The 25,784-nt window shown below is 44.8% G+C and overlaps 1 protein-coding gene and 1 long non-coding RNA gene across 2 annotated transcripts in view; one reads left to right on the top strand and one right to left on the bottom strand.

Annotated features, from left to right (window-relative positions):
- The first annotated feature begins 10,703 nt into the window (after window positions 1–10,703).
- Window positions 10,704–25,784, top strand: part of LOC127623651 (uncharacterized) — a 119,100-nt gene continuing 104,019 nt past the window's right edge. Inside the window, exons 1-2 of the long non-coding RNA XR_007968082.1 lie at window positions 10,704–10,954; window positions 23,255–23,377. This is a non-coding gene — a long non-coding RNA (uncharacterized LOC127623651). The remainder of the gene's footprint in view (window positions 10,955–23,254; window positions 23,378–25,784) is intronic.
- The window catches only part of LOC127623612 (E3 ubiquitin-protein ligase pellino homolog 2), an 18,377-nt gene continuing 6,423 nt past the window's right edge, over window positions 13,831–25,784 (bottom strand). Inside the window, exons 2-6 of the mRNA XM_052098020.1 lie at window positions 24,031–24,160; window positions 23,781–23,882; window positions 20,500–20,697; window positions 17,768–17,953; window positions 13,831–17,021 (exon numbers count right to left, since the gene is read on the bottom strand). Of these exons, the coding sequence (XP_051953980.1) occupies window positions 16,422–17,021; window positions 17,768–17,953; window positions 20,500–20,697; window positions 23,781–23,882; window positions 24,031–24,160 (1,216 nt within the window). The 3' untranslated portion in view covers window positions 13,831–16,421. The remainder of the gene's footprint in view (window positions 17,022–17,767; window positions 17,954–20,499; window positions 20,698–23,780; window positions 23,883–24,030; window positions 24,161–25,784) is intronic.

Genomic DNA, 25,784 nt, shown 5'->3' with positions numbered 1-25,784 from the left:
GAAAAGTTGAAAAGCCACATTCTCATTACTTATTTTTGCATTCCCTCACAAAACCTTTTTTGTTGGTTGGTCTAATGTTGTACGTAGATGAACAACCCAAGATTTTGCCATCTCGTACTATACGTACGACTCTTCACCATAGTACAATAGTAATAACACAGGACAATCAGAATCATTCTGCCATTAAACATGATTCATTTTACGATAGTAACATTAAGGTTACTTTGTTGTACAAGAATCGTTTTTAAATGGTTCTTATTACAAACATGGTACCTGCCGTTAACTATAGAGAAACCATGGTTCATTTTTGTAACCTGGTTTCATAGAACGAACGTTAATCTATATAAATTTTTGCACACTGACTTGTGCATGCCACTTTCTTCGTTTAGATGCTGTTTCCTGGTGAAATGAACACTAGAGGTGCTACAACAGCTGTACGGTTAATTCATTATCACACAAATCACGACTACATTTGCTGATTTTAATTTTTCACTCTATTACTCACCCCCTCCTATGCTATGATATCAAAACACTTTTATTTGAACACATGATTTGAAAAACAAAACGCTTGAACCAGAGTATGTGAGTGGAGTGGAGCGGCAAAAATTTCCAAAAAAACCCGCTCCTGGTCCCAGGCAAAATCATGTCGCTCACTCCTCGCTCCGCTGCCACTCTGCTCCACTCTTCATTCCACTCCCACTCCCACACCACGACTCTGCTCCCACTCCTCGCTCCACTCCACTCCTCGACTCCGCTCTCACTCCTCGACTCCGCTCTCACTCCTCGCTCCACTCCACTCCACTCCTCGCTCCGCTCCAACTCCGCTCCACTCCACTCCCACTACACTCTTCGCTCTGCTCCCAGTCCACTTCCACTCCTCGCTCTGCTCCCTGCTCCCCGCTCCAACTCCTCCCTCCACTATTGGCTCTGCTCCCACTCTGCTCCCACTCCTTGTTCCGCTCCCAATCCTCGCTCCGCTCCCACTCCTTGCTCCGCTTCTCACTTCACTCACACTCCGCTCCCACTCCTTGCACCACTCCCGCACACACTCCTCGCTCCACTCTTCGCTCACAATCCTCGCTCCACTTCCACTCCTTGTTCCGCTCCCACTCCTTGTTCCGCTCCCACTCCTCGCTCCGCTCCCACTCCTTGTTCCGCTCACACTCCTCGCTCCGCTCCCACTCCTTGCTCCACTCCCCGCTCACACTCCTCGCTCCACTCCCCGCTCACACTCCTCGCTCCACTCTTCGCTCACAATCCTCGCTCCACTCCCACTCCTCGCTTCACTGTTGGCTCTGCTCCCAGTCCACTTCCACTCCTCGCTCTGCTCCCTGTTCCCCGCTCCAACTCCTCCCTTCACTCTTGGCTCTGCTCCCACTCCGCTCCCTCTCCTTGTTCCGCTCCCACTCCTTGTTCCGCTCCCACTCCTCACTCTGCTCCCACTCCTTGTTCCGCTCTCACTTCACTCACATACTCTGGTTTGCACACTTGTATCATAGACTCACCTATATAAACATATTTAATCCTCTGTCTTTAGCTTGCTTGGCAGCTCAACAGCCTTGATTCGAATCCACACTTTTATTTTAACACATGATTTGAAAAACAAAACGCTTGAACCAGACTATGTGAGTGGACCCCTAAACCCAACACAACCCCTAAACCCGACACATCCCCTAAACCCAACACAACCCCTAAACCCAAAACATCCCCTAAACCCAACACATCCCCTAAACCCAACCCAACCCCTAAACCCAACACATCCCCTAAACCCAACACAACCCCTAAACCCAAAACATCCCCTTAACCCAACACAACCCCTAAACCCAACACATCCCCTTAACCCAACACATCCCCTAAACCCAACACAACCCCTAAACCCAACACATCCCCTTAACCCAACACAACCCCTAAACCCAACACATCCCCTAAACCCAACCCAACCCCTAAACCCAACACATCCCCTAAACCCAACACAACCCCTAAACCCAACACAACCCCTAAACCCAACACAACCCCTAAACCCAACCCATCCCCTAAACCCAACACATCCCCTAAACCCAACACATCCCCTAAACCCAACACATCCCCTAAACCCAACCCAACCCCTAAACCCAACACATCCCCTAAACCCAACACAACCCCTAAACCCAACACATCCCCTAAACCCAACACATCCCCTAAACCCAACCCATCCCCTAAACCCAACACATCCCCTAAACCCAACACATCCCCTAAACCCAACCCAACTCCTAAACCCAACACATCCCCTAAACCCAACACATCCCCTAAACCCAACCCAACCCCTAAACCCAACACAACCCCTAAACCCAACACATCCCCTAAACCCAACACAACCCCTAAACCCAACACAACCCCTAAACCCAAAACATCCCCTAAACCCAACACATCCCCTAAACCAAACACATCCCCTAAACCCAACCCAACCCCTAAACCCAACACAACCCCTAAACCCAAAACATCCCCTAAACCCAACACATCCCCTAAACCCAACACAACCCCTAAACCCAACACATCCCCTAAACCCAACACATCCCCTAAACCCAACCCAACCCCTAAACCCAACACATCCCCTAAACCCAACACATCCCCTAAACCTAACACAACCCCTAAACCCAACACATCCCCTAAACCCAACACATTCCCTAAACCCAACACAACCCCTAAACCCAACACATCCCCTAAACCCAACACAACCCCTAAACCCAACACAACCCCTAAACCCAAAACATCCCCTAAACCCGACACATCCCCTAAACCCGACACAACCCCTAAACCCGACACATCCCCTAAACCCAACACATCCCCTAAACCCGACACAACCCCTAAACCCGACACAACCCCTAAACCCAACACATCCCCTAAACCCGACACATCCCCTAAACCCGACACATCCCCTAAACCCAACACATCCCCTAAACCCAACACATCCCCTAAACCCAACACATCCCCTAAACCCGACACAACCCCTAAACCCAACACATCCCCTAAACCCAACACATCCCCTAAACCCAACACATCCCCTAAACCCGACACAACCCCTAAACCCAACACATCCCCTAAACCCAACACATCCCTAAACCCAACACATCCCCTAAACCCAACACATCCCCTAAACCCAACACATCCCCTAAACCCAACACAACCCTAAACCCAACACAACCCCTAAACCCAACACAACCCCTAAACCCAACCCATCCCCTAAACCCAACACATCCCCTAAACCCGACACAACCCCTAAACCCAACACATCCCTAAACCCAACACATCCCCTAAACCCAACACATCCCTAAACCCGACACAACCCCTAAACCCAACACATCCCCTAAACCCAACACATCCCTAAACCCAACACATCCCCTAAACCCAACACATCCCCTAAACCCAACACAACCCCTAAACCCAACACATCCCCTAAACCCAACACATCCCCTAAACCCAACACATCCCCTAAACCCGACACAACCCCTAAACCCAACACAACCCCTAAACCCAACACATCCCCTTAACCCAACACAACCCCTAAACCCAACACATCCCCTAAACCCAACACATCCCCTAAACCCAACACATCCCCTAAACCCAACACAACCCCTAAACCCAACACAACCCCTAAACCCAACCCTCACAGAAAACATTCTGCATTTTTACATTGTCAATGAAACATAATTTAGTATAATTTATAAGCTGTTTTCCTCATGGGGACCGACAAAATGTCCCCCACAAGGTCAAAAATGTTGGGTTTTACTATCCTTATGGGGACATTTGGTCCCCACAAAGTGATAAATATATGCTCTCACACACACACACACACACAAACACACACACACACACAGGCAGATGGAGAGGTCGAATACAAGTGGAGTCTGGGATTGTTTTTTGGTCAACAGATGCCCCTTTGCACCCTATTTTCCACCCCACTTTTCCAGGCCCACCTGTTTATGGCGAAGGACCACCCGTCTGTGTGTGTGTGTGTTTGGATGCCCGGTCTATGAATGCTGGCACGTGTACGTCAGCATCCCGTCTGCTCTTGCAATGATGCTGATGATACTATGAAGGCCTCATTGTGTGAAGATAATGTGTGTGCAAGTGTGTTCAATGCGACGAGCGTGTGTATGCGTATATTTTGGTTGGTGTTGCAGGCCCCTGTTTCCAGCGGGCAAAAGGAACAGAGCGAACCACACGCCTGACCACCTGCTCTGGGATTAGGGTGCACATGGATTACATGCGTCACAATGGAAGTACACAACTGTAAGTATGCCATAAAGAACAAAAAGCAAAGCCTAAACACAAGCTGCCCTAGAATACAATATGACTATTATGGGGTGTTTAGAAGAAACATTAAACTGTTTCCAAGTATCAAGCAGATAAAGGGGTTCTGGGTATCTCAGCGAGTATTGATGCTGACTATCACATCTGGAGTCTTGAGTTTGAATCCAGGGTGTGGTGAGTGACTCCAGCAGGTCTCCTTAGCAACCAAATAGGCCCGGTTGCTAGGGAGGGTAGAGTCACATGGGGTAACCTCCTCGTGGTCACTATATTGTGGTTCTTGCTCTCGGTGGGGCGTGTGGCGTGTTGTGCGTGGATGCCGCGGCGAATAGCGTGAAGCCACCACAAGCGCAACATCTCCACGTAACGTGCTCAACGAGTCACGTGATAAGATGTGCAGATAGACGCTGAGGCAACTGAGATTCGTCCTCCACCACCCGGATTGAGGCGAGTCACTACGCCACCACGAGGACTTAGAGCGCATTGGGAATTGGGCGTTTCAAATTGGGGAGAATTAAAAAAAATTATAAATAGTGCTATAAGTAGGTTTCATTAATTTACGCATTAAAATAATGTCTTATTTTTTTTTGTCTTTTCAGGGTGAATTGAAAACCCTGTTGTCATGACATTGTCCTTCAAAGTGAAACAGTGAAAGTCATGAAACACATGCACAGATTGGCACAATTTGAGGTAGACGCTCTTGTGTCCGTGCTAAAATGTGTGTGTGTGTGTGTGTGTGTATCTGGATTTTGTTTTGTTTGGTGTGTTTGGGTGGGTGTGGGTGGTGGGGGGGGTGGATGCATTGGTGACCCTTACTAGTGCCCTACTTTCAGAAACAAAACACTCATGATGCAACGAATGAGAGATAAATGATGTATTATGGGGGGGTTGATAGAAGGGAAAAATTTGAAGAATGGTTTGAATGACCCTAAAACAACTACAGCAACAGGGTCAAGGGTGAGCATTACAGATGGCAGTGAATTATTCTGACCTCATTATCACAAAGCACGTCTCACAGTAGCTGATTAATTAGTGAAAGCTTTAAATAACGAATCTTGAACAAGATGTCATGTACAGACAGTACCTGGGTCACCCCCCACACACCCCACCCCACATTTGTGTGCTACGTGTTGCCCCCATGTCTTACTATTGATATAATTAACAGCACACTGAAAATAAGTTGTAACTTTTGGGCCATTCTGTGTGAACTAATTCAGATGTCCCTGACTCACAATTTGAAAGATAAACATAAGTGGTGATGAAAGACTAACTATTAAATGGCATGGCTGAATAATTGCTGAGTAATCTATTATTTACTCAGTAATTTACCCCTTTTCTCCCCAATTTGGAATGCCCAATTCCCAATGTGCTCTAAGTCCTCGTGGTGGCGTAGTGACTCGCCTCAATCCGGGTGGCGGAGGACGAATATCAGTTGCCTCCGCATCTGAGACCGTCAATCCGCGCATCATATCACATGACTTGTTGAACGCGTTACCGTGGAGATGTAGCACATCCACGCACAACTCACCACACGCCCCACCGAGAGCGAGAACCACATTATAGCGACCACGAGGAGGTTACCCCATGTGACTCTACCTTGCCTAGCAACCGGGCCAATTTGGTTACCCCATGTGACTCTACCTTCCCTGGCAACCGGGCCAATTTGGTTACCCCATGTGACTCTACCCTCCCTAGCAACCGGGCCAATTTGGTTACCCCATGTGACTCTACCTTCCCTAGCAACCGGGCCAATTTGTTTACCCCATGTGACTCTACCTTCCCTAGCAACCAGGCCAATTTGGTTACCACATGTGACTCTACCTGCCCTAGCAACCGGGCCAATTTGGTTACCCCATGTGACTCTAACCTCCCTAGCAACCGGGCCAATTTGGTTACCCCATGTGACTCTACCTTCCCTAGCAACCGGGACAATTTGGTTACCCCATGTGACTCTACCTTCCCTAGCAACTGGGCCAATTTGGTTACCCCATGTGACTCTCCTTTCCCTAGCAACCGGGCCAATTTGTTTACCACATGTGACTCTACCTGCCCTAGCAACCGGGCCAATTTGGTTACCCCATGTGACTCTAACCTCCCTAGCAACCGGGACAATTTGGTTACCCCATGTGACTCTACCTTCCCTAGCAACTGGGCCAATTTGGGTACCCCATGTGACTCTACCCTCCCTAGCAACCGGGACAATTTGGTTACCCCATGTGACTCTACCTTCCCTAGCAACTGGGCCAATTTGGTTACCCCATGTGACTCTACCTTCCCTAGCAACTGGGCCAATTTGGTTACCCCATGTGACTCTACGTTCCCTAGCAACCAGGTCAATTTGGTTACCCCATGTGACTCTACCCTCCCTAGCAACCGGGCTAATTTGGTTGCTAAGGAGACCTGACTGGAGTCACTCAGCACGCCCTGGATTCAAACTCACGTCTCCAGGTGTGATAGTCAGTGTCAGTACTCGCTGAGATACCCAGAACCCCCAATCATGAGGTCTGATACTAAAATCAGCTGACTTCAGCACCTCGTTGCATTATATCCTAATGGCGTGAGCCCAAAAATGGGAAAAACAACTTTTTTTTTAGGTGTTCCCAAAGATGGAGTGCCTATAACTCCAGAAATGTAAAAGATGTCTTAATATGCTTTAATATTCTGGTTCAATACAAACTTTTTATTTTGCATCTTCATTTTTAAGGCCCTATATGATTAAACCCCAGAGATATGGGGCTCTCAATGTGGCTCCAATTCTTCCATTTTAACCATTTTCAATGGTTGGTCACATGGTTACAAATGTGGGTCACATGGTATGAAGCGAGTTTTTACTCTCCAACGACACAGAAGTCTGAAGTACAAATCATGTTGAAGCTAGAAGTGTCCCTAATAACTGAAAGATCAAGAGTTTGACCTGTCAATATGTCGTTTTACTCCAAAATCAGAGTTGAAAATTCTCATTTTGCCCCCAATCGACAAAATAATGCATTTCTCTGTTTTTAATATCTTGTCTTCCATCATCATTCATGGTTATCTTTCTTCAGAACAACATGTTAAACATCTGTTTCTATGCATCATATATCAAATGCATCTCAGTCAGATCTCTATTCATGCCCCTAAATGTGAATGTGAATATCCGGGCTGCTCTGAACAGATCTGCTCTGAAGTCGTGCTGGAAACAGAAGAATGGAAAGAGAATGGCCACTATGACAGCGCGAGCAGATGGGTATTACGATCCAGGATGGAGGCACCGATGGCATTCACGCTCTTTATTCCTCTTCCCAAAGCTCAAGCTTCAATTCCGATTGGACGATACGGGCAGGCATGTAAATGAAATGCAAATCTGCCGTTCTGCTGCCAATATCTCTGTCATTTGAGAGTTTGTCCTCTTGAAGACATTAGGTGGTTGTAATTGTTCTCTCTCCTCCAACAGTGCTGCTCTATGTGATATTCTGATTGGTGGACACTCAGGTGATGATAATAAATGGGATTACAGGTGAGAATTATGAAATGAATATGATGTTTTGATGCATACTGGTGAGCTGGTGTGCATAGATGGATTATAATATGCATATTTAAACAACCCCTAAACCCCTTAATAGTAGATTGTGTGTAACTTTTACTAAGTGATCAGAATTATGATTTCCCCCGATTACATGCATAAAATGACTACATATACAGTAAGTTTGTACCCCCCTCTCCCATCAAAGGATTTCATTTTCATTTTTGTCTTTTCAATCATTTTGACTGTTAATGCAAACGGCATAAGTTTAGACAAAGGTGTGTATTTTGGGGGTCATTTTGATATTTCAACCTCAGTTCCTATAATACATCTATAACACACTGTGTACACTAAATAGTCACACATTTACATTTCTGCATTTGGCCGATGCTTTTATCCAAAGTGACTTACAGTGCACTTATTACAGGGACAATCCCCCCGGAGCAACCTGGAGTTAAGTGTCTTACTCAAGGACACAATGGTGGTGACTGTGGGGATCGAACCAGCAACCTTCTGAGTACCAATGTATTATACAGCGCACTTATTACAGGGACAATCCCTCCGGAACAACCTGGAGTTAAGTGCCTTACTCAAGGACACAATGGTGGTGACTGTGGGGATCAAACCAGCAACCTTCTGAGTACCAATGTATTATACAGAGCACTTATTACAGGGACAATCCCCCCGGAACAACCTGGAGTTAAGTGTCTTACTCAAGGACACAATGGTGGTGACTGTGGGGATCAAACCAGCAACCTTCTGATTACCAGATTACCAGTTATGTGCTTTAGCCCACTACGCCACCACCACTCCTGTCACACTCAGGACCTTCAGGACACAAATGTCCACATTGAAACCTATTTAATCTGCAATATTTGATCCCAGTGCTGTTAAAACATAAAATCATGAATTGTATGATATTATGCTTTTATTCTGGAGCTCTGGTTTCAAAATGTTAATTTGTTATATTTTCCACCAGATGGCGCCATTTTTCTCATGTTTATCCTATGGAGAAAATACAAGCTTTTCCCCAATTCTCTGTTTACTGTATTATAGAGATCTGCAGGACAATTTAATAAATTATGCAGATAAAATTGTGTGTGTGTGTTGTATGGATGTCAGAGTGTGTTTTATATGTGTGTGTTGAGACATTTGTGTGGGTTTGTTTATGTTTGTGTGTAAAAAAATAACAGTTGCATTATGTAAACAAACTGGCATTTAAAGGGTTAAAATCCCAAAAAGGAATGAATATCTGGTAGTTATGATTAGGAAGTCAGTGAAAGTGGAATATAATATAAATATCTAATATTTTTATAGCGGTGTCGTGACGCGGACATTTTTGTCCTCGAAGGTCCTGAGCGCGAGTCGCATTTTTAATCTGCACTGCACAAAAAATACTAATGCATCAAAATCAATGTTGTTGATAATCATTGCATATGCCAGACTGCGATAATCCAAAACAAACTTCTCCCTTTAGCCTTTAGTATATGGAGAATAATTATATATTTCTTTTTTTTATAAAACATCAGTGGCATCATATAAACAAACTGGCATTTAAAGGGTTAAAATCATGCAAAACTAATTAATAATTGGTAGATATGATCAGGAAAAACATTATTAGATATAAAAATTACTAAAAAATTTTTAAAGGTGGCAATGGGGCATTATACCCCACACCCGGGGTTTAAAGTGATATCATGTAGATAATGGGGCAATAGTTAGAGTGAAAATTGGTCAAATTAGGCAAGTCATTTTGAGACCACAAGATGCACTCCACTGTGATTGGATCAGCTGATCTGAACATCATTCACATCAGGTCTATTCGCCTACTCAGGAAAAACAATGTGTTTTATGTTGGGCATTTCACCCTTAAACTATCATTTCACTTATTAAACAGTTATTGAAAAACGTTTGATCATCTCTACATTCCACCGAGACTGTCCTGATGTCTGTCGCGGAGTCGCTGCGACGGGCGAGAGCTGGATCCTGATCATCCGTCCTGATTCTGCTGGACCTTTCAACAGCTTCTGACACGGTCAACCATCAGATCCTTCACCCTCTCTTCGCTGGGCATCACAGGAACTGTGCTTGATTGATTTAAGTCCCATCTCTCAGGTAGGTCCTTCAATGTAGCCTGGAGAGGTGTCCAAGTCACATCAGCTACTTACTGGGGTACCGCAGGGCTCCGTGTTTGGGCCACTTCTCTTCTCTATATACACAACATCACTGGGACCCATCATACAGGCACATGGGTTCTCTTACCACTGTTACGCCAATGACATGCAGCTCTACTCGTCTTCCAGCCAACGACACCACAGTGACCTTACTGCTGATCAGCTGATTTGGCGCCGGCGTGCACTATATATATATATATATATATATATATATATATATAAAAAGTTGGTGCACTCTAATCTGTCTTCGATAACATTCTTCTGATGCAATTGAAACGTTGTAACGCAACACTTCTTATGCTACTGTCTCTTAAGATGAAAGTTGTATTAGTATTCTCTTTGTAAGTCGCTATGGATAAAAGTGTCTGCCAGATGAATAAATGTAAATGCAATTGTAATTTTTTTTTAAAATGATTAAATGTTAGATCAAAATTAGGGGCTTATCAGTGGCTATAAGAAGCGACTCCAGGCTGTTATTTCAGCAAAAGGAGGCTCCACTAAATACTGATGTGATAATTCCATTGAGGTGCCCAAATCTTTGCACCTCAGTTGTTTCTGTTGATTCAATAAATGTTTAGAAACTGAAATGTTACCGTTTCCATAAAGTATAAATTATATCCCAATGAAGTTGCTGTTTCGAAAACCCAGCAGGTTATAAACTGGAATTATGATAATTAACAGAAGGTTGCTGGTTTGATCCCACAGTCACCACCATTGTGTCCTTGAGTAAGACACTTAACTCCAGGTTGTTCCGGGGGGATTGTCCCTGTAATAAGTGCTCTGTATAATACATTGGTACTCAGAAGGTTGCTGGTTTGATCCCCACAGTCACCACCATTGTGTCCTTGAGTAAGACACTTAACTCCAGGTTGCTCCGGGGGGATTGTCCCTGTAATAAGTGCTCTGTATAATACATTGGTACTCAGAAGGTTGCTGGTTTGATCCCCACAGTCACCACCATTGTGTCCTTGAGTAAGGCACTTAACTCCAGGTTGCTCCGGGAGGATTGTCCCTGTAATAAGTGCACTGTAAGTCACTTTGGATAAAAGCGTCTGCCAAATGCATAAATGTAAATATATACACACACACACACACACACACACTTATATATACACACACTTACACACACACCCACTTACACACACTTATCAGCCTTTAAAAACTATTTAAAGTGTTTTAACTTCCTGCTTTAGCATCCAAAGGTGGACAGAAATAATGGTCAACATTGAACCAATAGTATGTGGACAGTGCTCTCTATTGGTCAACACGTGCAATCACACACAGTCCCCAATATTGATGCCATCAAGGTTTCATTGCCTTGAAATTTACACAGATCCTAATTGGATATTTGTGGCAACTTGTGCAGTGAAAACACTCACTCCTGTGTGCATTTTGAAAAGATCACTTTTATTCATGTGATGATTTGTGATTGTCAGTGCACCTTGGGTTTAAACATCATGTTTGGATCCGTCAGCCGCTCGTACAGTACAGGTTTGAGTGCAATGTGGCAGTGGTGAGTTCAAAGGTCATGATTCTTGTCTGAGATCGGTGCTTTATTAAATGGGTCAAACACAAGGTGCAATATGTTCACATCTCATTCAAATGGAACAAATAAATTGACAACACTCGACAGCCGATCAATCACATTTCCATCATCCACAATAATCCACTCAACAGTTTTCAGATTTTGATTCCATCCAGTGTGGGACCTTACATCCAGAACATTATACAAAAGTCCTAAAGCAATTACAGTCCCTCAGCTTGTACACAACAGTCAGTAGTTCTCAGGTCTAGTCAAGATCACTCAAAAAGTCGATATTTAAAAGCGGACACAAGACTGAACTTCTAGCGAAAGGTCGTGCCTCTTGGATTTGCAATGGACACGCCTTTCCCGTTGACCTCCGAGACAGAAAAACCCTTTCGTCCGGGCCGTGCATAATAGTGACGGACCGCTATATCGGACAGGGCGATTATTTGAGATGACTGCATCCAGTTGGCCGATTAGTAGAAGTGGTCATTCCACCTAGTTTCAGTTACAAAAGGTACAGCCTCAATTCCAAAACATTGGGACAGTATGGAAAATGCTAATAAAAATGAAAAGGAGTGATTTGTAAATTTTATTCACGCTGTGCTATATTGAAAGCACTGACTAAAAAGGCATAACGGCTTCTCTGGACTCGCTCTCAACTTTAGTAAACCTTTGTTAGTCAACAGCACTCGCCGCTACATCTACAGATGCTAGTTCAGACTTTACATGTAAAGGAGAAGCCGTACATCATCACTGTCCAGAAGCACTGCTGACTTCTCTGGACTCGCTCTCAACTTTAGTAAACCTTTGTTAGTCAACAGCACTCGCCGCTACATCCACAGATGCTAGTTCAGACTTTACATGTAAAGGAGAAGCCGTACATCATCACTGTCCAGAAGTGCTGCCGACTTATCTGGTCTCGCTCTTATCTGAGATGGAAAGTAGAACAGTGGAACTGTGTGTTTTGGTCCGATGAGTCCTCATTTCAAGTCATGTTATCCGAGCCAAAGAGGAAATGGCCCATCCAAGCCGTTATTACGGTCAGGTCCAAAAGCCAGTGTCTGTATGGGCCAGGGGTGTGTCAGCGCCCTTCTGTGAGGGCACCATTAATGCATAAAGAACATTTTGGAGCGACACATGCTGCCATCCAGGACGAGCGTCCTTTTCCAGCAGGACAACGTCATACACTTAACCACATACTGCAATATGTAATTGTGGTGCTTTCAATATAGCACAGGGTGAATATAAATGTACAAATCACTCATTTTAGTTTTTGTTAAAATTCTACATACTGTCCCGACTTTTTCTGGATTATACTTACAGCTTGTTTTGTGGTTTTAGAGTAAATATTGTGTAAAATAAGTCGAGTGATTTTCGGTATCAGCTGTTAGCAATGCCATATCAGTCGACCATTAGTGAACAGAGAGAGATACAGGCACACGAGCGACACGCTGCTAACAATGGACACAGACCCTAGAACATTTGTAAACTTCGACTAGTGTAAACCTGAGGCGACCCGATGCCAGTCTGCAGGGGTCGAGAAGAGTGTGAACAGCATTGGAGGTGTGTTGGAAGACGTAAAAACGGTCCATCTCTGAACACAACGAGACGTCACGAAACGTCCACTTGAAGCATAGACTTTCTTTAAACGTGTGTTTATATATAATTAAAACACGCAGACTTTTAATGACCTGCTTTTAAGTCTCAGAGAACTACTCAAGTAACGTTTTCAGATGTCAGGATTTTGAAGGAAATTGACTTGAATGGCACAATCGAGCTCTCGCTAAACCAAGCATTGCATCTGATCACGTCAAGGGAAACACTGCGAACTTCAGAAGAGGTGAGAAATAATCTGCGGTTTGGATCGTTCCTTTCGTCAATAAAAAAATAGGGTCTGAAACTGAGGTCTCTTCTATAGCTTGTGAGGTAAAGTAGAGCTTTTCTATATCTAAACCCTGCAATGCAAAGCTTTGTGAAGTGCTTAGCTTATAATGCTCAGAGATGCACAGTGCAAGGGGTGCAGGCGAGATACAAGTTTGTGTCATTCTTGGTAACACTTTCTAGTCACTTTCATCAATAAGCCAGGGACGGATTATCAACCGGGCCAATGGGGCCAGTGCCTAGGGGCCCTTGACTATCAGGGGGCCCTTGACTGCCCGGTGGTGCCCTGGGCTTTAAGGCTGCATGACCTAGTTTGATGACCCCCCCACCCCCCGCTTGAAAACCCTTTTGTGCCTGAACAACCCCCTGAAGAACTTTTGTGCCTGAACAACGACCCCCCCCCACTGAATAACTTTTGGGCATGAACAACGATCCCCACCCAACAACTTTTGGGCATGAACAACGACCCCCCCCCACCCAACAACTTTTGGGCATGAACATCGATGCCCACCCAACAATTTTGGGCATGAACATCGATGCCCACCCAACAACTTTTGGGTGCAGAGGGACCCTTGGAGATAATTGGGCCACAGGGCGTTTGCAAGTCATAATCCGTCCCTGGCTTTAGCGTGCAGCACCACTTATATCATGCGTAACCGATTGTGTACATTCAGATGAGGTTAGAAACACCATAAAATCATATATTTTGAGTGTTACATAAAACTGTGTTACTGATGAAAGTTAGTATAAAGAGTTCGCCTTTAAGTGAAACAAGTGCCGTGAAGTTCAGCTTAAAATAAGTGAATCGTTGCAAATCAACAATAGCACCAGAGAGATTTCAGACGGCAACTATGGGACTGTACATTCATCACACTGGTCATTAGATCGAGTGTCCGCGATCAGATGTTGTCTTGGTAGTTGGCACAGTGGGCATTCTGTCTACAGTAAACTCTCCTGGACTCAAATCATATCGTATACATAAAATAATATATTTATATATAATCTATATATACTGCTATATGTCAAACACTCGTATAGAAAACAATCTGACAATCAAAAGTTTAGTAACACGGTCATGTAGAAAAATATGACATCTTGACGGTTTCAAAACGACTACGACTGTCATTTAAATGCTAAAACAATCAGAAGAATCTAAAAAGAACAATACAAATCAATAATCACAAGGGCTAAATGTCTCGTGACCTGGCAAAGCCCCTGACCAGGTTCAGCCATGTTTGAGCGCAGGTTAAGGGAAGCACGTGGCTCGAACCGTTTGCATCTCTCCAGTTGATTCTACCGGGTTTATTGCTGAAGTGTTCGACAGGATTCTGTACTTTCTAGTGTGTGTGCTGTGAGATTGGTACGGTCTCAGGTCATGTACTGAGGTGGCGGAAAGGAGATGGGAATCTCGGAATATTCTGGGGGGGAATTTAGTCCAATTTCGCCACTTCATGGTGGTTTTCCCATTACAGAATTTTAACCTAAATATCCTGCAGTCTCACCGTAAATATCAATACAAGATGGCATGGACATTTAGCGGTCGTGACCACTACTATAGGACTTAAAGGTGCTTTATGTTTAAGATTGACCGCAAGCGTTTCAAATGGGCGCTGCAGATGTCTGCCCCACCCCAGACTCGAAGCTCATGCGGGTTGCCACGCAAGTTAGCCAACTCGGCATCCGTTTTAAAGGATCTCTGGGCTTTAAGCTGTCGCCATCTTCTACGCCTCTGGTCATGGTGGCTTTTAAACGGATGGCGAGGCTTTTTAGGTCGGGTGGAATCTGTTATCTCTGATCCAGTTCGTTTGCTGGCTTCCATGGCTGCGGCGCGCCGTGATGTTTGCCTGCAAACGTGTTGCAATCTGGCAACCCGTCGGTGTCGAAATACTATTGGTGAGTGGGCAGTGGGCGGGATCACAGGCCAAAACATAAACTCCGACCCGGAATGGAAACTTCAACGTAGAATGGTCGTTTTATGATTTAGTACAGTAAATATATGACATATAGCACCTTTAAAGGGACAGTTCACCCACAAATGACATTTCTCTCATCATTTACTCACCCTCATGCCATCCTAGATGTGTATGACTTCCCTCTGTTGGGCCTTACAATGTAAGTGAACGGGAGGCAACATTTTTAAGCCCCAAAATGCACATAAACAGTGTAAGAGTAATACATAAGACTCCAATGGATTAATCCATGTCTTCAGAAGCGATATGATACACGTGGGTGAGAAACAGTTTTATATTTAAATCTGTTTTTAACGTAAATCTCCACTTTCACTTTCACCTTTACATTTTTTGTTTTTGGTGATTCACATTCTTCATGCATATCGCCACCTACTGGGCAGGGAGGAACATTTACGGTTAAAATGGACTTAAATATTGATCTGTTTCTCACCCTCACATCACTCATATCTCTTCAGAATACACGGACTAAACCAGTCATGGACCGATTATCAACCGGGCCAATGGGGCCAGTGCCCTTGACTGCCCGGTGGTGCCCTGGGCTTTAAGGCTGCGCAATCTAGTTTGGTGTCCCAAAAGTTGTTGGGGGTCTTATGGATTACTTTTATGCTGCCTTTATGTGCTTTTTGTAGCTTCAAAGTTCTGGTCACCATTCACTTTCATTGTATGGACCAACAGAGCGGAGATATTCTTCCAAAAATCTTAATTTGTGTTCTAAAGAAGAAAGGAAGTCACACATCTGGGATGGCATGAGGGTGAGTAAATGATGACAGAATTTTCATTTTTGGGTGTACTGTCCCTTTAAGCAAAAAGGTAAGGCTGTGTGAAATCTAATGATGCCTTCAAGTCATTTGGAGTTCTGATATTGTAATTATGCATGAAATTGCACTAAATTTTGTCAAAACAACTTCTTGTCATGATTCTTTGACATGCCCACAACTCAAAGTCTGGACTTATGACATCGTGGTGGCATTCAGGTGCGCTCATCTCATAAATACAAACAGTTCAACGTGACTTGAAGGAACTAATTGTGCAGAAGTATTTTAGCGACGGAGATTCCTCCCCCTCCTTTGGCCACCTCATCAATCGATAGGACCCTGGAAGATGAGCCGCGTGTACCCGTGGCTGCCCGACAGCGGGGCCGAACAGAAGGGGCATGTGGGTCGGAAGGCGTGGGTCCCGTGAGGCAGCGGAGTGTCCACCCAATACCTGCCCGTCTTCTCCGAGCACACGTGGCCGCAGGGCACAAAGGCGTGAGTGGGGGCGCCCGCGTCCACGTAGAAGGCCGGCTCGCACCCCAGCCACAGGGGAACATAAGGCCCAACCGTCCGACAGAGAGGGCACTCCCGTCGTCCCCCGGTGCCTCCGCACTCCCCCTCCTCTCGCTCGCGGTGGCGCTCCGGCCGCTGGCCCCAGTCGTGCCGGCCGTGGACGTGGCCGCAGGCGAGGTACGCCCAGGGTTGACGTTCCTCCAGACTGTGGCTTCGGGGAAGGCTGGGGAAGGCCAGCGTGCTCAGACCCACGGGACACTGAGGCCGAGCGGCGTTCAGCTCCAGACGCAGGGCGTCAAGGTGACGTAGAGTCGGCGCTTTGTGCAAACCTTCAGCGGTGCGCCACAGGAGAGTGGCACCACAGAGGTCCACGAGGGAGCCGTCCTGAAGCGCGCTGCTCTCGCCTTGGGCCTGTGAGGACAGAAGAACTGTTAACCACTATCTGCATGCCAGGGCTGGTGCCACCTAGCGGTGACAGAGTATGGACTACTTTTATGGTTACTTTTTAACACCTGGAGATTTTGGTTCCCATTTGCTTTCGTTGTACGGAAAACAATGCTACGATGTTCCTCATAATTTATGCTAATCTTGAGCAATTGTGCTCATCAGCCGGACACTTAAAGGGATAGTTCATGCCACCCCAGATGTGCATGACTTTTATTCTTCTGCAGAACACAAATGAAGACTTTAAGAAGAGTATCTCCGCCCTGTAGGTCCATACAATGCAAGTGAATGGTGAGCAGAACTTTGAAGTCAGCATAAAGGTAATCCACGACTCCAGTGGTTTAATCCATGTCTTCTAAAGTGACCCAATCATGGGAGAACCGCTGTCGAAATTTATAATGAAAAGGAGTTACATTTTGGTCAATCCTCAACAAAAACCAACTGGACCAGCTTCAAAGTTCTGGTCACCATTCGCTTGCATTGTATGGACATATAGAGCTGAGATATTCTTCTTAAAGTCTTCATTTGTGTTCTGCAGAAGAATAAAAGTCATGCACATCTGGGATGGCATGAGGGTGAGGAAATGATGAGAGAATTATCAACAATTTGCCCTTTCACTTAACGAAATCAAGACTTTCTGCTTAATAGAAACATGGCCGCCATGGCAGCATCTGGATGCATCAAGTGGCACAGACGTTAGATAATGTATTTACCAGTTGTCCTCTGATAGGACCGGATCTGGTTTCTCTGAGAGCGTAGACATCCCCGCACACCGAGATCTCTCGCCACAGTCCCTGCTTCGGTTCTTCTGGAAAGCCCTGAGGATGCATCACCAGCACCCCATTGGTGGTGAGTCCATCCATGTGACCATCTGGATTCTTCCATTTAGTTGCCTTTTCCTATAGGAGAGATGTGCAACATTAGATATTTTCAAAAAGCCCGATGGGTTCTTACGGGGTGCGTTCACACAGACTCATAAACAGCTGGACAGAGCACAACAGAACGGAACAAATGTTGAACTCACGATGCTAATAAACACTTGTGATGCGAGAAGCTGAAAAAATGGTAAATGGTCTGCACTTATATAGCGCTTTTTTTAACCTTAGAGGTTACAAAGCGCTTCACACTGTGTCCCAGAGGCGTTTCCAGCATTGAAGGACATCCGGGGCTTAGCCCAAACAATTTTATTTTCACACTAGCAACCACTTCTCTGTAGTCCAAATCTGGTGAGAGGGTATTCTTTGAGTTTTGCTCTGGCTGGGCCTGTTTCTACAGTTCCTAAATCTTCCACTCTAGTACTATCCTCAACATCCTCTCTCCTCCCTGAATCATCTGTGATGCAACAGATACAGCACATAACTTATTGCAAATCAGCTTCAAACAACTAATTCATCAAGTGCTACATATGTCAAATTGTAGACCAATACCATTGAAGAAAATGTATTGGGAAGAGCAGATCAGAGGGATTGCCCTAAGATCTATCATGTACATTAACAAAGTCATCACAAAAGAGTTATATTATAGTGAGTAAAGTGAGGTAAAAAAAATATTGAATATAAATAATTTATATTTTTTGACATAGTCAAAATGATGTATAAGATCCTAAGTTAAAGCAATACATGAATGACTTTAGTTCATTGACACACTATGGCATCGAACTGTATATAATTCTCATCATCTCTATGAGAATAATTCATCTGTCAAAATCCTTTCATTAGGATCATTGAGATAAACAATGTTTCACTTTTAACTTTCTCTAAAGTAAAGTGACTGATTAATTGTTCCCAGTTTCCATGCCTGATTCTGGCACAGCTGCTCCTCAGTCTGTTGCTCATCTTTGCTACACTCTACAAAACCATTTAATCAAATCAAAGTGTATATTTCCTACAAACTAATATCACAAAACAAGTCACACATACATTTTATTCTAATGCTTATTGGTTATCCTTAGCAAAAACAACACCTGATAAACAAGAAAAGTACGCTCCGAACGGGGCCCGAACCGCGGTCTCCGGCGTGAGAGGTGGGTGCGCTAACAAGGAGGCTAGAGGCTACAGCCTGTACTATCAATCGCTAGTGCACCTCTTGAGGTCAGGAGAGTGAGGTTTAGCCTACTGTGGGTGAAAGCCAGTCAGATGATGATCTTCAGACTTTAAGGACAAAAACAAATGTGAATTCTTACCCACTGACTTCTTTCGGAAAAATCCCCAAAGCCTCATTTGCTTAATTTTTGCCGTCTTTCCTGCTAACTGCTGTTAACTCGCCACTAAGTAACGTTAGTTGATGTCAACGACTGTGCTAGCTCCTCCCCTACCTGCTGCATATTCAACAGAGAGGAAGAAACGGAGTCGCCCATAGGCTACCGACAGCAAAGGAACTTATTCTATAGGCTAGATTATGCCTATGTCTATTGTTACAGGCTGTATGCAGTAGTGCAAAGCCAAAGCACAATGAAATAAGGCAACTTATGATTTTGGGGGTTTACATAGGCTTTTGTCCGGTTTCATATTTGTTAATACATTCGGGCTACACTCAAAACATTCGGGGCTGAAGCCCCGGCAAAATTGGCTGACACCGCGTCTGTCCCAAACCCATTCACACACACATATTCACATTCAAACACACACACACACCAATGGTGGCAGAGCTGCTATGTAAGGTGCTAGCCTGCCACTGGGAGCAACTTGGGGATCAGTGTCTTGCCCAAGGACACTTTGGCATGTGGGCCGGGATTTGAACCGCCAACCCTGCGATTAGAGGCCGATAAACATGAGTCCGACCATCACCCCTGGTGAGACAAAACTGCGACTCGTCAGTGAAGACCACTGTTTGCCAGTCCTGTCTGGCCTAGTCCAGTGAAGGTGGGTTTGTGCCCGTAGGCGACGTTGTTGCCGGTGATGTCTGGTAAGGACCTGCCTTACAACAGACCTCAGTCCAGCCTCTCTCAAACTTATGCGGACAGTCTGAGCACTGATGGAGGGATTGTGTGTTCCTCGTGTAACTCGGACAGTTGTTGTTGCCATCCTGTACCTGTCCCGTAGGTGTGATATTTTCAGATGCACTGATCCTGTGCAGGTGTTGTTACACATGGTCTGCCACTGCGAGGATGATCAGCTGTCATTGGATGATACGGACATAGCAATTTATTGCCCTGGACACATCTGCAGTCCTCATGCCTCACTGCAGCATGCTTAAGGCACGTTCACACAGAAGCAAAATAAATAATTGTAAGGATCAAATGAGCGGAACACAACATAAGTGTTAAAAAGAACCGCCAAGTCATATTTTTAATATTAACAATGACTAGTTGGTAGTTGAGCAAATAGCTGACCATCCCATGACCACCCCAAAATCTGAAGATCTAGGCAGATAACACGGCTCTATTACAACATACTTCACATGCTGCAGAAGCACTATTCCCCGATATTCCAGAATAAATACCAACCCCAAGGAAGATGTTTTTGGAAGAGTCAAATCCAGCAGCATATATACGGGCAGTGTAAGGAGGGTTCCGGTCACACACCACCCTGCAGGCGAAGCGAGAGATGGTGCTCGGGGCGGATGAGGAGTCCTCGCTCTCCTTTGAACCTCCAGGTGTGTCAGTCACCACAAAGTCAATGGGACTCTCTGTGGAGCGGCCGATCTGCAGAAGATAAAGGATTGAAGAACTGGAACAAGCCTTATTTCACCCAAGTAGATGATAAATGAGTTGGAGACACAACAACAGTATGTTAACATAACAGTCTGTACAATGTACAAGTTATAACAATCGTTTGTATAAACAGCGCTACAACGGTACTGTCACTTTAAGAGTTTAACGCGCATCTCACAGACTCACTTTTTCTTTTGTGCATCCTGCCATTTGTGATCAAAATTAATCATTTACTTTAACTTTTTTATCCGAAAGGATTTTCTTCCCAATTTGGAATACCCAATTCCCAATGTGCTTTTAAGTCCTCGTGCTGGCGTAGTGACTCAAACCAGGTGGCGGAGGATGAATCTTCAGTGTCTGAGACCGCCAACGCCAGCATGTTACCATGGAGACGTAGCGCATGTGGAGGCTTCACGCTATTCTCCACAGCATCCACACACAACTCACCACACGCCCCACCGAGAGCGAGAACCACATTATAGTGACCACGATGAGGTTACCCCATGTGACTCTACCCTCCCTAGCAACCGGGCCTATTTGGTTGCTAAGGAGACCTGACTGGAGTCACTCAGCACACCCTGGATTCAAACTCATGACTCACGATTTGTTAGGGAGGGTAGAGTAACATGGGGTAACCAAATTGGCCTGGTTGCTAGGGAGGGTAGAGTCATATGGGGTAACCAAATTGGCCCGGTTGCTAGGGAGGGTAGTCACATGGGGTAACCAAATTGTCCCGGTTGCTAGGGAGGGTAGAGTCACATGGGGTAACCAAATTGGCCCGGTTGCTAGGGAGGGTAGAGTCACATGGGGTAACCAAATTGGCCCGGTTGCTAGGGAGGGTAGAGTCACATGGGGTAACCAAATTGGCCCGGTTGCTAGGGAGGGTAGATTAACATGGGGTAACCAAATTGGCCCGGTTGCTAGGGAGGGTAGAGTCACATGGGGTAACCAAATTGGCCCAGTTGCTAGGGAGGGTAGAGTCACATGGGGTAACCAAATTGTCCCGGTTGCTAGGGAGGGTAGAGTCACATGGGGCAACCAAATTGGCCCGGTTGCTAGGGAGGGTAGATTAACATGGGGTAACCAAATTGGCCCGGTTGCTAGGGAGGGTAGAGTCACATGGGGTAACCAAATTGGCCCAGTTGCTAGGGAGGGTAGAGTCACATGGGGTAACCAAATTGACCCGGTTGCTAGGGAGGGTAGAGTCACATGTGGTAACCAAATTGGCCCGGTTGCTAGGGAGGGTAGAGTCACATGGGGTAACCAAATTGGCCCGGTTGTTAGGGAGGGTAGAGTCACATGGGGTAACCAAATTGGCCCGGTTGCTAGGGAGGTTAGAGTCACATGGGGTAACAAATTGGCCAGTTGCTAGGGAGGGTAGAGTCACATGGGGTAACCTACTCGTGGTGGTGATAAGTGGTTCTCTCAATGGGGTGTGTGGTGAGTTGTGTGTGGATCATGGAGAGTAGCATGAGTCTCCACATGCTGTGAGTCTCCGCGGTGTCACGCACAACGAGTCACGTGATAAGATGCGCAGATTGACATCTCAGACGCGGAGGCAACTGAGACGTGTCCTCCACCACCCGGATTGAGGCGAGTCACAGCGCCACAATGAGGACTTACAAAGTAGTGGGAACTGGGCGTTCCAACATTGGGAGAAAAGGGGATAAACACTATTTTTTATATATATAAAACACTATTGGACCGCAAAACCACAAGTAAACAATATCATTCACGAATATATCTGCTTCATGGTTTATGGTGCTGCTTGAGTGAACGGTTCAATGTATACAGATGACGTGCATTATATGTCAATCCTGACATTTAGTTTTATATATGTTGTGGTCTTGTGGAGTTTGTTCATTTCCTTCTAATTGCGTTTCAATTAGGGCTGTGATGGAAGGGCTGCACGATGTGAGCCAATCAAAGCAGTGGTCATTTACATTGAAGTCTTAAAGGGCCAGAGCGCTTAAAACCGAGCGCTTCAGACAGAGCGTCAGAGACAGGGTGGAAAATGACTTATAGGAAAAATTAGAGATGTCCCGATCGATCGGCCGATATTCCTCTTAAATCCCCGATCGGTCGACATGATGTAATCGAGATGAATATGCCGGTTTGTGTTTAAACACGTGTAAGAATCACACGTTTCTAAATATTAATTTGCCCACTCTAAGACAGTAAACAGACCGTAGATATTAATGACGTCTCACTGGAGCAGTTTTAATACATTGGTACTCAGAAGGTTGCTGGTTTGATCCCCACAGTCACCACCATTGTGTCCTTGAGTAAGACACTTAACTCCAGGTTGCTCCGGGGGGATTGTCCCTGTAATAAGTGCTCTGTATAATACATTGGTACTCAGAAGGTTGCTGGTTCGAACCCCACAGTCACCACCATTGTGTCCTTGAGTAAGACACTTAACTCCAGGTTGCTCCGGGGGGATTGTCCCTGTAATAAGTGCTCTGTATAATACATTGGTAATCAGGAGGTTGCTGGTTTGATCCCCAGTCACCACCATTGTGTCCTTGAGTAAGACACTTAACTCCAGGTTGCTCCGGGGGGATTGTCCCTGTAATAAGTGCTCTGTATAATACATTGGTACTCAGGAGGTTGCTGGTTTGATCCCCACAGTCACCACCATTGTGTCCTTGAGTAAGGCACTTAACTCCAGGTTGCTCCGGGGGGATTGTCCCTGTAATTAGTGCACTGTAAGTCACTTTGGATAAAAGCGTCTGCCAAATGCATAAATGTAAATATCATATCGGGGGCCAAAAAAGCTGATCGGGACATCCCTATGAAAAATACTTGACGCTGTTGCACTATTACTGCCACAACCTTGATTGCATTAAAGTTATAAATAGCCATAAATAGCCATTCGTAGGTGAACTCACCCAAAATGTGACGTCGTTTCATAGGCGAATGTGTCACATTTTCACGAGAGTCACAAAAGACGAACATGATCTTCACTTTGGAATAACGTGCATGCACCATAAACCCAATAAAACGTTTTGAGAGAGTAAATAAATCAGTTTTAATTTCATGTTGACTTCTTGACTGATCCTCTACAGACTGACTTGGAACATGTCGGTGTGGTTGTCATGGCAGTATTCCACCACCACCGTCTGATTCCTGGAGAGGGTGAAGGAGATGCTGTGCTGACCCCTGCTGTTCACCGCCTGAAACAAAAGGTCATGTAGGTCATTTACAAATGCCACACGTAACCATGTGTAATGCTGAAAGGCCTCGAGATCTTAAACGATGACAGTCGAGGCATTTCCTTTCATTTCTGGCATTGAATGCACCGGCGATACTGATTAAACACACCTTGCTGTCGTGTGGGTTGCTGAGGATGTGCACAGTGCTCGGCTTGACACCGTTCGCGTTTGCCCTCCTGTAAAGAGCAAAACGGCTCCTCTTCCGACCGCGGTCTCCGCCTGGCAGGGAGCCATTATACCTGAGCAGAAGAGAGCAATAATTTACACTAGGACTATACTCACTGAACATATAACCAACATCTTATATCACAGCAATGATGCATATATACTCAATGGTTACATATTGGCCACATGACATTTTTAAGTCAATTCTTTGGTAGAAAATGCTGGAAACGTTTTTCAAAATCGTGTGAAACCAACATTAACTCAAAGATTACAGTAGCCTAGTTTCATCCACTTCACGCTATTTTGTGATTGACAATGTGAGAAATATTAAAAAGTTGTTCGCGAAATTTGCCGTCTTCTGGCTGTTTCCATTCAAACGGCCTTTTATGGATAATAATGGCGTGCGTGATGACGTCATGCCTAAAAAAACACTACGTTTTGGTTTATGGCAACAGAAATCTGCCCTGAAGACGTTTCCATCCAGAAATGTGTTTATCACTAATTCACCTCCCAGATGTCCCGAATTTGATCCTCTGAAGTTTTGGGTAAAATGGGGAGATTATTGAGACAAAGTCATTTTAATGAACAAATAAAAGCAATCAGAAGACGAGGAGTTGCTCTTCTGATGGGACTGTAATATCGCAGGTTGCCATCGGTTACGACCCGGAAGTGAATCATCCTGTTCAAGTATTGGAGAAACTTCCAGTGTCAGTATCAGGATCATCATGGATGTGTTTCTGATGTGTGACATATTAAAGAAACATTGATGCGTGTGATACCAGTGTTACATACATGATACATTCCTCATATTCAATATTTTAAACATCTGATCTAAAGCATCGCCATGACAACCCGCATATTTCTCCAGCGACTTCAACCACCAACTGAACTTGATCATCATCTAAAATTAATTTTAGCTTCATAATGTCATTTATATTTAAGGAAAGAAGCATTAAATGTGATCCGAGGTAAAGAGGGAGAGATTTAAAGTATATAAACGTTTTAAAAAAATTTCTGAGAGTCACTCGTTGGACAAATAGTTCTGATAGTTTATAGTCTTGAGAAAAGTCTAGAACAGTGGTTCTCAAAGAGTGGTACGAAGAGGAATCACTGAATTTCGAGCATGACTTGACCAACTGATAAATTCAAACTGTGCTTTCGCGCGTTGGCTGGCGCTGAGGCAGAGACGTACGCGCTCAGCGGAGTCATTTCATTCACAACTATTCAGTGTTTTCATCCACATAATGTTTATTTTAGGTTTCGGACATTTATATTCACATAAGTACTAAAAAAAAACAATATATTTAGAGTTTGTAAAATACACACTGACGTCTATGGAAGCGGCAATAATATTCCTAACCGTTATAATCAGGTGGCGCCCATCGCGCATAGAGCTCAACTAACGTGATGTTTATAAAGGTGATGTTTATAAAGGTAATGCTATAGTATAGCTAACAAATTTGTGAATATTTTGAATAAAAAAGGAAATAAAAGCAGATCATCAGTCATTCAGTGGCTGTGGTCACGTGACAAGCAATGACGCGTCACCATGGAAACAATAAAGTGACGCGTTTTATAACGGTTGCCTTGAAAAACGCACACTTGAGGGCAGCGAATTTTGTGAAAAGGTTCAATATAAATTAATATTAACTGTAGCTGAATAGTTAGGCCTACTACAACTGTATTTTAATGTTGGTC

This window comes from Xyrauchen texanus, chromosome 30, assembly GCF_025860055.1.
Source record: "Xyrauchen texanus isolate HMW12.3.18 chromosome 30, RBS_HiC_50CHRs, whole genome shotgun sequence".
Taxonomy (NCBI): domain Eukaryota; kingdom Metazoa; phylum Chordata; class Actinopteri; order Cypriniformes; family Catostomidae; genus Xyrauchen; species Xyrauchen texanus.
This window is presented reverse-complemented; position numbering and strand designations above follow the sequence as displayed.